The sequence below is a fragment of the Coregonus clupeaformis genome, chromosome 26 (genome assembly GCF_020615455.1).
Source record: "Coregonus clupeaformis isolate EN_2021a chromosome 26, ASM2061545v1, whole genome shotgun sequence".
NCBI lineage: Eukaryota > Metazoa > Chordata > Actinopteri > Salmoniformes > Salmonidae > Coregonus > Coregonus clupeaformis.
In genome coordinates this window covers 50,337,642-50,357,641 of record NC_059217.1, presented here as the reverse complement: position 1 = coordinate 50,357,641, position 20,000 = coordinate 50,337,642, and the positions used below count along the sequence as shown (strand labels likewise).

At 30.0% G+C, this 20,000-nt stretch overlaps 1 protein-coding gene across 1 annotated transcript in view; it reads left to right on the top strand.

The window, feature by feature from the left end:
* cacna1ha (calcium channel, voltage-dependent, T type, alpha 1H subunit a) overlaps nucleotides 1–20,000 on the top strand; it is a 144,811-nt gene that overhangs the window by 33,806 nt on the left and 91,005 nt on the right. Inside the window, exon 8 of the mRNA XM_045207652.1 lies at nucleotides 17,874–18,112. Within this exon, the coding sequence (XP_045063587.1) occupies nucleotides 17,874–18,112 (239 nt within the window). The remainder of the gene's footprint in view (nucleotides 1–17,873; nucleotides 18,113–20,000) is intronic.

Below are 20,000 nucleotides of genomic sequence, written 5' to 3'. Positions count from 1 at the left end.
ATAGTGAGTATATATATTTTATACTGCTCATCATAGTGAGTATATATATTTTATACTGCTCATCATAGTGAGTATATATATTTTATACTGCTCATCATAGTGAGTATATATATTTTATACTGCTCATCATAGTGACTATATATATTTTATACTGCTCATCATAGTGACTATATATATTTTATACTGCTCATCATAGTGACTATATATATTTTATACTGCTCATCATAGTGACTATATATATTTTATACTGCTCATCATAGTGACTATATATATTTTATACTGCTCATCATAGTGACTATATATATTTTATACTGCTCATCATAGTGACTATATATATTTTATACTGCTCATCATAGTGAGTATATATATTTTATACTGCTCATCATAGTGACTATATATATTTTATACTGCTCATCATAGTGACTATATATATTTTATACTGCTCATCATAGTGAGTATATATATTTTATACTGCTCATCATAGTGACTATATATATTTTATACTGCTCATCATAGTGACTATATATATTTTATACTGCTCATCATAGTGAGTATATATATTTTATACTGCTCATCATAGTGACTATATATATTTTATACTGCTCATCATAGTGAGTATATATATTTTATACTGCTCATCATAGTGACTATATATATTTTATACTGCTCATCATAGTGAGTATATATATTTTATACTGCTCATCATAGTGACTATATATATTTTATACTGCTCATCATAGTGACTATATATATTTTATACTGCTCATCATAGTGACTATATATATTTTATACTGCTCATCATAGTGAGTATATATATTTTTATACTGCTCATCATAGTGACTATATATATTTTATACTGCTCATCATAGTGACTATATATATTTTATACTGCTCATCATAGTGACTATATATATTTTATACTGCTCATCATAGTGACTATATATATTTTATACTGCTCATCATAGTGACTATATATATTTTATACTGCTCATCATAGTGAGTATATATATTTTATACTGCTCATCATAGTGACTATATATATTTTATACTGCTCATCATAGTGACTATATATATTTTATACTGCTCATCATAGTGAGTATATATATTTTATACTGCTCATCATAGTGACTATATATATTTTATACTGCTCATCATAGTGAGTATATATATTTTATACTGCTCATCATAGTGACTATATATATTTTATACTGCTCATCATAGTGACTATATATATTTTATACTGCTCATCATAGTGACTATATATATTTTATACTGCTCATCATAGTGACTATATATATTTTATACTGCTCATCATAGTGAGTATATATATTTTATACTGCTCATCATAGTGAGTATATATATTTTATACTGCTCATCATAGTGACTATATATATTTTATACTGCTCATCATAGTGACTATATATATTTTATACTGCTCATCATAGTGACTATATATATTTTATACTGCTCATCATAGTGACTATATATATTTTATACTGCTCATCATAGTGACTATATATATTTTATACTGCTCATCATAGTGAGTATATATATTTTATACTGCTCATCATAGTGACTATATATATTTTATACTGCTCATCATAGTGACTATATATATTTTATACTGCTCATCATAGTGACTATATATATTTTATACTGCTCATCATAGTGACTATATATATTTTATACTGCTCATCATAGTGACTATATATATTTTATACTGCTCATCATAGTGACTATATATATTTTATACTGCTCATCATAGTGAGTATATATATTTTATACTGCTCATCATAGTGACTATATATATTTTATACTGCTCATCATAGTGACTATATATATTTTATACTGCTCATCATAGTGAGTATATATATTTTATACTGCTCATCATAGTGACTATATATATTTTATACTGCTCATCATAGTGACTATATATATTTTATACTGCTCATCATAGTGACTATATATATTTTATACTGCTCATCATAGTGACTATATATATTTTATACTGCTCATCATAGTGACTATATATATTTTATACTGCTCATCATAGTGAGTATATATATTTTATACTGCTCATCATAGTGACTATATATATTTTATACTGCTCATCATAGTGACTATATATATTTTATACTGCTCATCATAGTGAGTATATATATTTTATACTGCTCATCATAGTGACTATATATATTTTATACTGCTCATCATAGTGACTATATATATTTTATACTGCTCATCATAGTGAGTATATATATTTTATACTGCTCATCATAGTGACTATATATATTTTATACTGCTCATCATAGTGACTATATATATTTTATACTGCTCATCATAGTGACTATATATATTTTATACTGCTCATCATAGTGACTATATATATTTTATACTGCTCATCATAGTGACTATATATATTTTATACTGCTCATCATAGTGAGTATATATATTTTATACTGCTCATCATAGTGACTATATATATTTTATACTGCTCATCATAGTGACTATATATATTTTATACTGCTCATCATAGTGACTATATATATTTTATACTGCTCATCATAGTGAGTATATATATTTTATACTGCTCATCATAGTGACTATATATATTTTATACTGCTCATCATAGTGACTATATATATTTTATACTGCTCATCATAGTGACTATATATATTTTATACTGCTCATCATAGTGACTATATATATTTTATACTGCTCATCATAGTGAGTATATATATTTTATACTGCTCATCATAGTGAGTATATATATTTTATACTGCTCATCATAGTGACTATATATATTTTATACTGCTCATCATAGTGACTATATATATTTTATACTGCTCATCATAGTGAGTATATATATTTTATACTGCTCATCATAGTGACTATATATATTTTATACTGCTCATCATAGTGACTATATATATTTTATACTGCTCATCATAGTGAGTATATATATTTTATACTGCTCATCATAGTGACTATATATATTTTATACTGCTCATCATAGTGACTATATATATTTTATACTGCTCATCATAGTGACTATATATATTTTATACTGCTCATCATAGTGACTATATATATTTTATACTGCTCATCATAGTGAGTATATATATTTTATACTGCTCATCATAGTGAGTATATATATTTTATACTGCTCATCATAGTGACTATATATATTTTATACTGCTCATCATAGTGACTATATATATTTTATACTGCTCATCATAGTGAGTATATATATTTTATACTGCTCATCATAGTGACTATATATATTTTATACTGCTCATCATAGTGAGTATATATATTTTATACTGCTCATCATAGTGACTATATATATTTTATACTGCTCATCATAGTGACTATATATATTTTATACTGCTCATCATAGTGACTATATATATTTTATACTGCTCATCATAGTGACTATATATATTTTATACTGCTCATCATAGTGACTATATATATTTTATACTGCTCATCATAGTGACTATATATATTTTATACTGCTCATCATAGTGAGTATATATATTTTATACTGCTCATCATAGTGACTATATATATTTTATACTGCTCATCATAGTGACTATATATATTTTATACTGCTCATCATAGTGAGTATATATATTTTATACTGCTCATCATAGTGACTATATATATTTTATACTGCTCATCATAGTGACTATATATATTTTATACTGCTCATCATAGTGAGTATATATATTTTATACTGCTCATCATAGTGACTATATATATTTTATACTGCTCATCATAGTGACTATATATATTTTATACTGCTCATCATAGTGACTATATATATTTTATACTGCTCATCATAGTGAGTATATATATTTTATACTGCTCATCATAGTGAGTATATATATTTTATACTGCTCATCATAGTGACTATATATATTTTATACTGCTCATCATAGTGAGTATATATATTTTATACTGCTCATCATAGTGAGTATATATATTTTATACTGCTCATCATAGTGACTATATATATTTTATACTGCTCATCATAGTGAGTATATATATTTTATACTGCTCATCATAGTGACTATATATATTTTATACTGCTCATCATAGTGACTATATATATTTTATACTGCTCATCATAGTGAGTATATATATTTTATACTGCTCATCATAGTGACTATATATATTTTATACTGCTCATCATAGTGAGTATATATATTTTATACTGCTCATCATAGTGACTATATATATTTTATACTGCTCATCATAGTGACTATATATATTTTATACTGCTCATCATAGTGACTATATATATTTTATACTGCTCATCATAGTGAGTATATATATTTTATACTGCTCATCATAGTGAGTATATATATTTTATACTGCTCATCATAGTGACTATATATATTTTATACTGCTCATCATAGTGAGTATATATATTTTATACTGCTCATCATAGTGACTATATATATTTTATACTGCTCATCATAGTGAGTATATATATTTTATACTGCTCATCATAGTGACTATATATATTTTATACTGCTCATCATAGTGACTATATATATTTTATACTGCTCATCATAGTGAGTATATATATTTTATACTGCTCATCATAGTGAGTATATATATTTTATACTGCTCATCATAGTGAGTATATATATTTTATACTGCTCATCATAGTGACTATATATATTTTATACTGCTCATCATAGTGAGTATATATATTTTATACTGCTCATCATAGTGACTATATATATTTTATACTGCTCATCATAGTGACTATATATATTTTATACTGCTCATCATAGTGACTATATATATTTTATACTGCTCATCATAGTGAGTATATATATTTTATACTGCTCATCATAGTGACTATATATATTTTATACTGCTCATCATAGTGACTATATATATTTTATACTGCTCATCATAGTGACTATATATATTTTATACTGCTCATCATAGTGACTATATATATTTTATACTGCTCATCATAGTGAGTATATATATTTTATACTGCTCATCATAGTGACTATATATATTTTATACTGCTCATCATAGTGACTATATATATTTTATACTGCTCATCATAGTGAGTATATATATTTTATACTGCTCATCATAGTGACTATATATATTTTATACTGCTCATCATAGTGACTATATATATTTTATACTGCTCATCATAGTGAGTATATATATTTTATACTGCTCATCATAGTGACTATATATATTTTATACTGCTCATCATAGTGAGTATATATATTTTATACTGCTCATCATAGTGAGTATATATATTTTATACTGCTCATCATAGTGAGTATATATATTTTATACTGCTCATCATAGTGAGTATATATATTTTATACTGCTCATCATAGTGAGTATATATATTTTATACTGCTCATCATAGTGAGTATATATATTTTATACTGCTCATCATAGTGACTATATATATTTTATACTGCTCATCATAGTGACTATATATATTTTATACTGCTCATCATAGTGACTATATATATTTTATACTGCTCATCATAGTGAGTATATATATTTTATACTGCTCATCATAGTGACTATATATATTTTATACTGCTCATCATAGTGACTATATATATTTTATACTGCTCATCATAGTGAGTATATATATTTTATACTGCTCATCATAGTGACTATATATATTTTATACTGCTCATCATAGTGACTATATATATTTTATACTGCTCATCATAGTGACTATATATATTTTATACTGCTCATCATAGTGAGTATATATATTTTATACTGCTCATCATAGTGAGTATATATATTTTATACTGCTCATCATAGTGACTATATATATTTTATACTGCTCATCATAGTGACTATATATATTTTATACTGCTCATCATAGTGACTATATATATTTTATACTGCTCATCATAGTGAGTATATATATTTTATACTCCTCATCATAGTGACTATATATATTTTATACTGCTCATCATAGTGACTATATATATTTTATACTGCTCATCATAGTGACTATATATATTTTATACTGCTCATCATAGTGAGTATATATATTTTATACTGCTCATCATAGTGACTATATATATTTTATACTGCTCATCATAGTGACTATATATATTTTATACTGCTCATCATAGTGAGTATATATATTTTATACTGCTCATCATAGTGAGTATATATATTTTATACTGCTCATCATAGTGAGTATATATATTTTATACTGCTCATCATAGTGAGTATATATATTTTATACTGCTCATCATAGTGAGTATATATATTTTATACTGCTCATCATAGTGACTATATATATTTTATACTGCTCATCATAGTGACTATATATATTTTATACTGCTCATCATAGTGACTATATATATTTTATACTGCTCATCATAGTGACTATATATATTTTATACTGCTCATCATAGTGACTATATATATTTTATACTGCTCATCATAGTGACTATATATATTTTATACTGCTCATCATAGTGACTATATATATTTTATACTGCTCATCATAGTGACTATATATATTTTATACTGCTCATCATAGTGAGTATATATATTTTATACTGCTCATCATAGTGAGTATATATATTTTATACTGCTCATCATAGTGAGTATATATATTTTATACTGCTCATCATAGTGAGTATATATATTTTATACTGCTCATCATAGTGACTATATATATTTTATACTGCTCATCATAGTGACTATATATATTTTATACTGCTCATCATAGTGAGTATATATATTTTATACTGCTCATCATAGTGAGTATATATATTTTATACTGCTCATCATAGTGAGTATATATATTTTATACTGCTCATCATAGTGAGTATATATATTTTATACTGCTCATCATAGTGACTATATATATTTTATACTGCTCATCATAGTGAGTATATATATTTTATACTGCTCATCATAGTGACTATATATATTTTATACTGCTCATCATAGTGAGTATATATATTTTATACTGCTCATCATAGTGACTATATATATTTTATACTGCTCATCATAGTGACTATATATATTTTATACTGCTCATCATAGTGACTATATATATTTTATACTGCTCATCATAGTGAGTATATATATTTTATACTGCTCATCATAGTGACTATATATATTTTATACTGCTCATCATAGTGACTATATATATTTTATACTGCTCATCATAGTGACTATATATATTTTATACTGCTCATCATAGTGAGTATATATATTTTATACTGCTCATCATAGTGAGTATATATATTTTATACTGCTCATCATAGTGAGTATATATATTTTATACTGCTCATCATAGTGAGTATATATATTTTATACTGCTCATCATAGTGACTATATATATTTTATACTGCTCATCATAGTGACTATATATATTTTATACTGCTCATCATAGTGACTATATATATTTTATACTGCTCATCATAGTGACTATATATATTTTATACTGCTCATCATAGTGAGTATATATATTTTATACTGCTCATCATAGTGAGTATATATATTTTATACTGCTCATCATAGTGACTATATATATTTTATACTGCTCATCATAGTGACTATATATATTTTATACTGCTCATCATAGTGAGTATATATATTTTATACTGCTCATCATAGTGACTATATATATTTTATACTGCTCATCATAGTGACTATATATATTTTATACTGCTCATCATAGTGAGTATATATATTTTTATACTGCTCATCATAGTGAGTATATATATTTTATACTGCTCATCATAGTGAGTATATATATTTTATACTGCTCATCATAGTGACTATATATATTTTATACTGCTCATCATAGTGAGTATATATATTTTATACTGCTCATCATAGTGACTATATATATTTTATACTGCTCATCATAGTGAGTATATATATTTTATACTGCTCATCATAGTGACTATATATATTTTATACTGCTCATCATAGTGACTATATATATTTTATACTGCTCATCATAGTGACTATATATATTTTATACTGCTCATCATAGTGACTATATATATTTTATACTGCTCATCATAGTGAGTATATATATTTTATACTGCTCATCATAGTGAGTATATATATTTTATACTGCTCATCATAGTGAGTATATATATTTTATACTGCTCATCATAGTGAGTATATATATTTTATACTGCTCATCATAGTGAGTATATATATTTTATACTGCTCATCATAGTGACTATATATATTTTATACTGCTCATCATAGTGACTATATATATTTTATACTGCTCATCATAGTGACTATATATATTTTATACTGCTCATCATAGTGAGTATATATATTTTATACTGCTCATCATAGTGAGTATATATATTTTATACTGCTCATCATAGTGACTATATATATTTTATACTGCTCATCATAGTGACTATATATATTTTATACTGCTCATCATAGTGAGTATATATATTTTTATACTGCTCATCATAGTGACTATATATATTTTATACTGCTCATCATAGTGACTATATATATTTTATACTGCTCATCATAGTGACTATATATATTTTATACTGCTCATCATAGTGAGTATATATATTTTATACTGCTCATCATAGTGACTATATATATTTTATACTGCTCATCATAGTGACTATATATATTTTATACTGCTCATCATAGTGACTATATATATTTTATACTGCTCATCATAGTGACTATATATATTTTATACTGCTCATCATAGTGAGTATATATATTTTATACTGCTCATCATAGTGACTATATATATTTTATACTGCTCATCATAGTGAGTATATATATTTTATACTGCTCATCATAGTGACTATATATATTTTATACTGCTCATCATAGTGAGTATATATATTTTATACTCCTCATCATAGTGACTATATATATTTTATACTGCTCATCATAGTGACTATATATATTTTATACTGCTCATCATAGTGAGTATATATATTTTATACTGCTCATCATAGTGAGTATATATTTTATACTGCTCATCATAGTGACTATATATATTTTATACTGCTCATCATAGTGACTATATATATATTATACTGCTCATCATAGTGAGTATATATATTTTATACTGCTCATCATAGTGAGTATATATATTTTATACTGCTCATCATAGTGAGTATATATATTTTATACTGCTCATCATAGTGACTATATATATTTTATACTGCTCATCATAGTGACTATATATATTTTATACTGCTCATCATAGTGAGTATATATATTTTATACTGCTCATCATAGTGACTATATATATTTTATACTGCTCATCATAGTGAGTATATATATTTTATACTGCTCATCATAGTGACTATATATATTTTATACTGCTCATCATAGTGAGTATATATATTTTATACTGCTCATCATAGTGAGTATATATATTTTATACTGCTCATCATAGTGACTATATATATTTTATACTGCTCATCATAGTGAGTATATATATTTTATACTGCTCATCATAGTGACTATATATATTTTATACTGCTCATCATAGTGACTATATATATTTTATACTGCTCATCATAGTGACTATATATATTTTATACTGCTCATCATAGTGAGTATATATATTTTATACTGCTCATCATAGTGACTATATATATTTTATACTGCTCATCATAGTGACTATATATATTTTATACTGCTCATCATAGTGACTATATATATTTTATACTGCTCATCATAGTGACTATATATATTTTATACTGCTCATCATAGTGACTATATATATTTTATACTGCTCATCATAGTGAGTATATATATTTTATACTGCTCATCATAGTGAGTATATATATTTTATACTGCTCATCATAGTGACTATATATATTTTATACTGCTCATCATAGTGACTATATATATTTTATACTGCTCATCATAGTGACTATATATATTTTATACTGCTCATCATAGTGACTATATATATTTTATACTGCTCATCATAGTGAGTATATATATTTTATACTGCTCATCATAGTGACTATATATATTTTATACTGCTCATCATAGTGACTATATATATTTTATACTGCTCATCATAGTGACTATATATATTTTATACTGCTCATCATAGTGAGTATATATATTTTATACTGCTCATCATAGTGACTATATATATTTTATACTGCTCATCATAGTGAGTATATATATTTTATACTGCTCATCATAGTGAGTATATATATTTTATACTGCTCATCATAGTGACTATATATATTTTATACTGCTCATCATAGTGACTATATATATTTTATACTGCTCATCATAGTGACTATATATATTTTATACTGCTCATCATAGTGACTATATATATTTTATACTGCTCATCATAGTGACTATATATATTTTATACTGCTCATCATAGTGAGTATATATATTTTATACTGCTCATCATAGTGACTATATATATTTTATACTGCTCATCATAGTGACTATATATATTTTATACTGCTCATCATAGTGACTATATATATTTTATACTGCTCATCATAGTGACTATATATATTTTATACTGCTCATCATAGTGAGTATATATATTTTATACTGCTCATCATAGTGAGTATATATATTTTATACTGCTCATCATAGTGACTATATATATTTTATACTGCTCATCATAGTGACTATATATATTTTATACTGCTCATCATAGTGAGTATATATATTTTATACTGCTCATCATAGTGACTATATATATTTTATACTGCTCATCATAGTGACTATATATATTTTATACTGCTCATCATAGTGAGTATATATATTTTATACTGCTCATCATAGTGACTATATATATTTTATACTGCTCATCATAGTGAGTATATATATTTTATACTGCTCATCATAGTGACTATATATATTTTATACTGCTCATCATAGTGACTATATATATTTTATACTGCTCATCATAGTGAGTATATATATTTTATACTGCTCATCATAGTGAGTATATATATTTTATACTGCTCATCATAGTGAGTATATATATTTTATACTGCTCATCATAGTGAGTATATATATTTTATACTGCTCATCATAGTGACTATATATATTTTATACTGCTCATCATAGTGACTATATATATTTTATACTGCTCATCATAGTGAGTATATATATTTTATACTGCTCATCATAGTGAGTATATATATTTTATACTGCTCATCATAGTGACTATATATATTTTATACTGCTCATCATAGTGAGTATATATATTTTATACTGCTCATCATAGTGAGTATATATATTTTATACTGCTCATCATAGTGACTATATATATTTTATACTGCTCATCATAGTGACTATATATATTTTATACTGCTCATCATAGTGAGTATATATATTTTATACTGCTCATCATAGTGAGTATATATATTTTATACTGCTCATCATAGTGAGTATATATATTTTATACTGCTCATCATAGTGACTATATATATTTTATACTGCTCATCATAGTGACTATATATATTTTATACTGCTCATCATAGTGACTATATATATTTTATACTGCTCATCATAGTGAGTATATATATTTTATACTGCTCATCATAGTGACTATATATATTTTATACTGCTCATCATAGTGAGTATATATATTTTATACTGCTCATCATAGTGAGTATATATATTTTATACTGCTCATCATAGTGACTATATATATTTTATACTGCTCATCATAGTGAGTATATATATTTTATACTGCTCATCATAGTGAGTATATATATTTTATACTGCTCATCATAGTGACTATATATATTTTATACTGCTCATCATAGTGACTATATATATTTTATACTGCTCATCATAGTGAGTATATATATTTTATACTGCTCATCATAGTGACTATATATATTTTATACTGCTCATCATAGTGACTATATATATTTTATACTGCTCATCATAGTGACTATATATATTTTATACTGCTCATCATAGTGAGTATATATATTTTATACTGCTCATCATAGTGAGTATATATATTTTATACTGCTCATCATAGTGAGTATATATATTTTATACTGCTCATCATAGTGACTATATATATTTTATACTGCTCATCATAGTGAGTATATATATTTTATACTGCTCATCATAGTGAGTATATATATTTTATACTGCTCATCATAGTGACTATATATATTTTATACTGCTCATCATAGTGACTATATATATTTTATACTGCTCATCATAGTGAGTATATATATTTTATACTGCTCATCATAGTGACTATATATATTTTATACTGCTCATCATAGTGACTATATATATTTTATACTGCTCATCATAGTGACTATATATATTTTATACTGCTCATCATAGTGAGTATATATATTTTATACTGCTCATCATAGTGAGTATATATATTTTATACTGCTCATCATAGTGAGTATATATATTTTATACTGCTCATCATAGTGAGTATATATATTTTATACTGCTCATCATAGTGACTATATATATTTTATACTGCTCATCATAGTGAGTATATATATTTTATACTGCTCATCATAGTGACTATATATATTTTATACTGCTCATCATAGTGACTATATATATTTTATACTGCTCATCATAGTGAGTATATATATTTTATACTGCTCATCATAGTGACTATATATATTTTATACTGCTCATCATAGTGAGTATATATATTTTATACTGCTCATCATAGTGACTATATATATTTTATACTGCTCATCATAGTGAGTATATATATTTTATACTCCTCATCATAGTGAGTATATATATTTTATACTGCTCATCATAGTGAGTATATATATTTTATACTGCTCATCATAGTGAGTATATATATTTTATACTGCTCATCATAGTGAGTATATATATTTTATACTGCTCATCATAGTGACTATATATATTTTATACTGCTCATCATAGTGACTATATATATTTTATACTGCTCATCATAGTGACTATATATATTTTATACTGCTCATCATAGTGACTGTATATATTTTATACTGCTCATCATAGTGAGTATATATATTTTATACTCCTCATCATAGTGACTATATATATTTTATACTGCTCATCATAGTGACTATATATATTTTATACTGCTCATCATAGTGACTATATATATTTTATACTGCTCATCATAGTGAGTATATATATTTTATACTGCTCATCATAGTGACTATATATATTTTATACTGCTCATCATAGTGACTATATATATTTTATACTGCTCATCATAGTGACTATATATATTTTATACTGCTCATCATAGTGACTATATATATTTTATACTGCTCATCATAGTGACTATATATATTTTATACTGCTCATCATAGTGACTATATATATTTTATACTGCTCATCATAGTGACTATATATATTTTATACTGCTCATCATAGTGAGTATATATATTTTATACTGCTCATCATAGTGACTATATATATTTTATACTGCTCATCATAGTGAGTATATATATTTTATACTGCTCATCATAGTGACAATATATATTTTATACTGCTCATCATAGTGACTATATATATTTTATACTGCTCATCATAGTGACTATATATATTTTATACTGCTCATCATAGTGACTATATATATTTTATACTGCTCATCATAGTGACTATATATATTTTATACTGCTCATCATAGTGAGTATATATATTTTATACTGCTCATCATAGTGACTATATATATTTTATACTGCTCATCATAGTGAGTATATATATTTTATACTGCTCATCATAGTGAGTATATATATTTTATACTGCTCATCATAGTGACTATATATATTTTATACTGCTCATCATAGTGACTATATATATTTTATACTGCTCATCATAGTGACTATATATATTTTATACTGCTCATCATAGTGACTATATATATTTTATACTGCTCATCATAGTGACTATATATATTTTATACTGCTCATCATAGTGACTATATATATTTTATACTGCTCATCATAGTGACTATATATATTTTATACTGCTCATCATAGTGACTATATATATTTTATACTGCTCATCATAGTGACTATATATATTTTATACTGCTCATCATAGTGACTATATATATTTTATACTGCTCATCATAGTGACTATATATATTTTATACTGCTCATCATAGTGACTATATATATTTTATACTGCTCATCATAGTGAGTATATATATTTTATACTGCTCATCATAGTGACTATATATATTTTATACTGCTCATCATGGTGAGTATATATATTTTATACTGCTCATCATAGTGACTATATATATTTTATACTGCTCATCATAGTGAGTATATATATTTTATACTGCTCATCATAGTGACTGTATATATTTTATACTGCTCATCATAGTGACTGTATATATATATATATATATATATATATATATATATATATATATATAATATATATATATATATATATATATATATATATATACTCCTCATCATAGTGACTATATATATATTTTATACTGATCGGCTTTAACCCTGTAGACTTGTCATCTCCACTAGTTGATGCCTAGGCTTTAGCTCAGCAGGCTAATACAGAGGACTTGGGTTGAAACCCAGCTGTCTGTCCTGCTCCTCTCCTTCTGCTGCTCGGTGGTGACCTAGTTTCTAGTTTCTCTACAGGACTTTGAAGTAGGGAGTAGGAGGAGGACGGGCTTAGCCGGCAGAGTCTGAATCAGACAGACAGTGGTACAGTATGAATCAGACAGACAGTGATACAGAGTACAGTATAGAATCAGACAGACAGCAGTGATACAGAGTACAGTATAGAATCAGACAGACAGTGATACAGAGTACAGTATAGAATCAGACAGACAGTGATACAGAGTACAGCATAGAATCAGACAGACAGTGATACAGAGTACAGTATAGAATCAGACAGACAGTGATACAGAGTACAGTATAGAATCAGACAGACAGTGATACAGAGTACACTATAGAATCAGACAGACAGTGATACAGACTATAGAATCAGACAGACAGTGATACAGAGTACAGCATAGAATCAGACAGACAGTGATACAGACTATAGAATCAGACAGACAGTGATACAGAGTACAGTATAGAATCAGACAGACAGTGATACAGAGTACAGTATAGAATCAGACAGACAGTGATACAGAGTACAGTATAGAATCAGACAGACAGTGATACAGACTATAGAATCAGACAGACAGTGATACAGAGTACAGTATAGATTCTGACAGATGAGAGCGGACAAAGTCAGAGTTAAGTTTTTACTAAAGTCAGTTGGTTATATCAGCTCATTTACAGTCATTCTCTCCTGTCAGCTCAGGAGGAAGTGCTTTACAGACAGAGAGCATCAAGACTGATACAGAGTATAGAATATAATCTCTCTGTGGAGCAGGAGGACTGATACAGAGTATAGAATACAATCTCTCTGTGGAGCAGGAGGACTGATACAGAGTATAGAATAGAATCTCTCTGTGGAGCAGGAGGACTGATACAGAGTATAGAATACAATCTCTCTGTGGAGCAGGAGGACTGATACAGAGTATAGAATACAATCTCTCTGTGGAGCAGGAGGACTGATACAGAGTATAGAATATAATCTCTCTGTGGAGCAGGAGGACTGATACAGAGTATAGAATATAATCTCTCTGTGGAGCAGGGAGACTGATACAGAGTATAGAATATAATCTCTCTGTGGAGCATCAAGACTGATACAGAGTATAGAATATAATCTCTCTGTGGAGCAGGAGGATTGATACAGAGTATAGAATATAATCTCTCTGTGGAGCAGGGAGACTGATACAGAGTATAGAATATAATCTCTCTGTGATAATTTTTTAAATAACATGCTGACTAGACCGGGCACGCGCATGTGTCCGTGTGCGCCATCGCCCACATGTTGATGTTGCCCATCCACACCAGACACGATCAGGACTCGCAGGTTGAAATATCAAAACCAACTCTGAACCGACTATATGTTTGGGGACAGGTCGAAACGCGTGAAACATTCATGTTTATTTAGCTAGCTTGCTGTTGCTAGCTAATTTATCCTGGGATATAAACATTGAGTTGTTGTTGTTTTACCTGAAATGCACAAGGTCCTTTTTTTCTGGATCTTTGTAGAAATTAATACACAGATAAAAGGTTAAACCTAGTTAGTTTCTAGTAATCTCTCCTCCTTCAGTCTTCGTCTTCTTCTTCTTTGGACTTTATTTGGCGCTTACATTTACATTATTTAGCAGACGCTCTTATCCAGAGCGAGTTACAGTTAGTGCATACATTATTTTTAAAAAAATGTCATACCCCCCGTGGGAAACAAACCCACATTCGAACCAGGATCTCTAGTGGCACAGCTAGCACTGCGATGCAGTGCCTTAGACCACTGCGCCACTCGGCGCAACCAATTGGCAACCAACTGTAAGGTGCATTACCGCCACCAACTGGACTGGAGCGCGGACCTCAGTTCATCTTTTAAATTTTTTTAAAATAATGTATGCACTAACTGTAACTCGCTCTGGATAAGAGCGTCTGCTAAATAATGTAAATGTAAGCGCCAAATAAAGTCCAAAGAAGAAGAAGACGAAGACTGAAGGAGGAGAGATTACTAGAAACTAACTAGGTTTAGCAGGTGTGCTCCTAAAAACCAATGAGGAGATGGGAGAGGCGGGACTTGCAGCACGTCACATGTCAAAAATACAACCAAGTTCTATTTTAGCGCCTGGCTACGCAGACGCTCGTTGATACGCACGCGAGCGGTCTGGATGAAATGATTTGAATAACATGTATGTTTATTTTTTGTCGCGAGTGTCAGTGTAATGCGGTGGGGTCGAAGTCAGGCGTAGGACACAGAAACTCGTATGAAAACGTACTTTACTGTAGAAGTAAAGACAACAATACCAAAACACCTCCACACAGGGAGGAACAAACCCGCTCACCAAAACGACACACGAAACGAAACAACAAACGCGGTACAAAACACAACGGGAGCCACCGGGTTAAATAGGGAAGGAGTAATGACATAATGGGCAACAGGTGTGAGACAATCAGACAACAACAGGTAGAACATAGAACCATAGAACATAGATCTGCAGTAGCTTGTATTCCGGGAGGACGACGAACGCCGAAGCCTGCCCGAGCAAGGAGGAGGGGCAGCCTCGGCAGAATCCGTGACAATTTTGTGGTCAGCAGGCATGTCAGTCATTTCTGTCGGCTAACACAGTCCAGCACCTACACCATCCCACTGCCTGGTTTCAGTGATAAAACCTTTAGTTTAAAATGAATGAACTAAATGATGGAATGGGCCTTGTCCTTAATGACCTGAAACTCTGTGACAGCTACTGGTTGTCCCCAACTCTGCGTATGTTTCTGGTTGGCCCTGTGTAGGCCGGGTTACGGTTATGGTTAGTGAAGTTGCCTAAACTCTGTGACAGCTACTGGTTGTCCCCAACTCTGCGTATGTTTCTGGTTGGCCCTGTGTAGGTCGGGTTACGGTTACGGTTAGTGAAGTTGCCTAAACTCTGTGACAGCTACTGGTTGTCCCCAACTCTGCGTATGTTTCTGGTTGGCCCTGTGTAGGCCGGGTTACGGTTATGGTTAGTGAAGTTGCCTAAACTCTGTGACAGCTACTGGTTGTCCCCAACTCTGCGTATGTTTCTGGTTGGCCCTGTGTAGGTCGGGGTTACGGTTACGGTTAGTGAAGTTGCCTAAACTCTGTGACAGCTACTGGTTGTCCCCAACTCTGCGTATGTTTCTGGTTGGCCCTGTGTAGGTCGGGGTTACGGTTACGGTTAGTGAAGTTGCCGTGCTGTAGTTTTCTTATTGTCTCTTACTCTCTAAACTCTGTGTGTTCTTGGTCGTCCGTCTCGTCAGGTGGGCTCTTTCTTCATGATCAACCTATGCCTGGTGGTCATAGCCACCCAGTTCGCTGAGACGAAGCAGCGTGAGAACGCGTTGATGCGTGAACAGCGATCGCGCTACATGTCCAACGACAGTACTCTGGCCAGCTACAGCGAACCAGGATCCTGCTATGAAGAGATGCTGAGATACATCTCACACCTCTACCGCAAACTGACCCGACGATTACAACGCATTTACACTACCTGGCACAGGTAGGTCAACAACAACAACATGTACACTACCTGGCACAGTTAGGTCAACAACAACAACAACAACAACAACAACATGTACACTACCTGGCACAGTTAGGTCAACAACAACAACAACAACAACAACAACAACATGTACACTACCTGGCACAGTTAGGTCAACAACAACAACAACAACAACAACAACAACAAAATGTACACTACCTGGCACAGTTAGGTCAACAACAACAACAACAACAACATGTTTACTACCTGGCACAGTTAGGTCAACAACAACAACAACATGTACACTACCTGGCACAGGTAGGTCAACAACAACAACATGTACACTACCTGGCACAGTTAGGTCAACAACAACAACAACAACATGTACACTACCTGGCACAGTTAGGTCAACAACAACAACAACAACATGTACACTACCTGGCACAGTTAGGTCAACAACAACAACAACAACATGTACACTACCTGGCACAGTTAGGTCAACAACAACAACATGTACACTACCTGGCACAGTTAGGTCAACAACAACAACAACATGTACACTACCTGGCACAGTTAGGTCAACAACAACAACAACAACATGTACACTACCTGGCACAGTTAGGTCAACAACAACAACAACATGTACACTACCTGGCACAGTTAGGTCAACAACAACAACAACAACATGTACACTACCTGGCACAGTTAGGTCAACAACAACAACAACAACAACATGTACACTACCTGGCACAGTTAGGTCAACAACAACAACATGCACAGTTAGGTCAACAACACAACAACAACATGTACACTACCTGGCACAGTTAGGTCAACAACAACAACAACAACAACATGTTTACTACCTGGCACAGTTAGGTCAACAACAACAACAACAACAACATGTACACTACCTGGCACAGTTAGGTCAACAACAACAACAACATGTACACTACCTGGCACAGTTAGGTCAACAACAACAACATGTACACTACCTGGCACAGTTAGGTCAACAACAACAACAACAACAACAACAACAACATGTACACTACCTGTCACTGTTAGGTCAACAACAACAACAACAAGATGTACACTACCTGGCACAGTTAGGTCAACAACAACAACATGACACTACCTGGCACAGTTAGGTCAACAACAACAACAACAACAACATGTACACTACCTGACACAGTTAGGTCAACAACAACAACAACAACATGTACACTACCTGGCACAGTTAGGTCAACAACAACAACAACAACAACATGTACACTACCTGGCACAGTTAGGTCAACAACAACAACAACAACATGTACACTACCTGGCACAGTTAGGTCAACAACAACAACAACAACAACAACATGTACACTACCTGGCACAGTTAGGTCAACAACAACAACAACAACAACAACTGTACACTACCTGGCACAGTTAGGTCAACAACAACAACAACATGTACACTACCTGGCACAGTTAGGTCAACAACAACAACAACAACAACATGTACACTACCTGGCACAGTTAGGTCAACAACAACAACATGTACACTACCTGGCACAGTTAGGTCAACAACAACAACAACAACAACATGTACACTACCTGGCACAGTTCGGTCAACAGCAACAACATGTACACTACCTAGCACAGTTCGGTCAACAACAGCAACAACAACAACAACAACAACAACACTCGGGGCAAAACCCTAATGGCTCCCGATTCCCTCCATAGTCCACTACACTACTTGGCTTTTAACCAGTGATTTTATGTTTGTTTTGTTGTTTCTTCTTATTATAATATATACTTTCATTCATTATCATTATTTCAACATATTTCAATACTTTTTCGTTTTAAATCTGTATTACACAGCTACCTGTTATATATATATATAACTTAACTGTTTATAGATAAC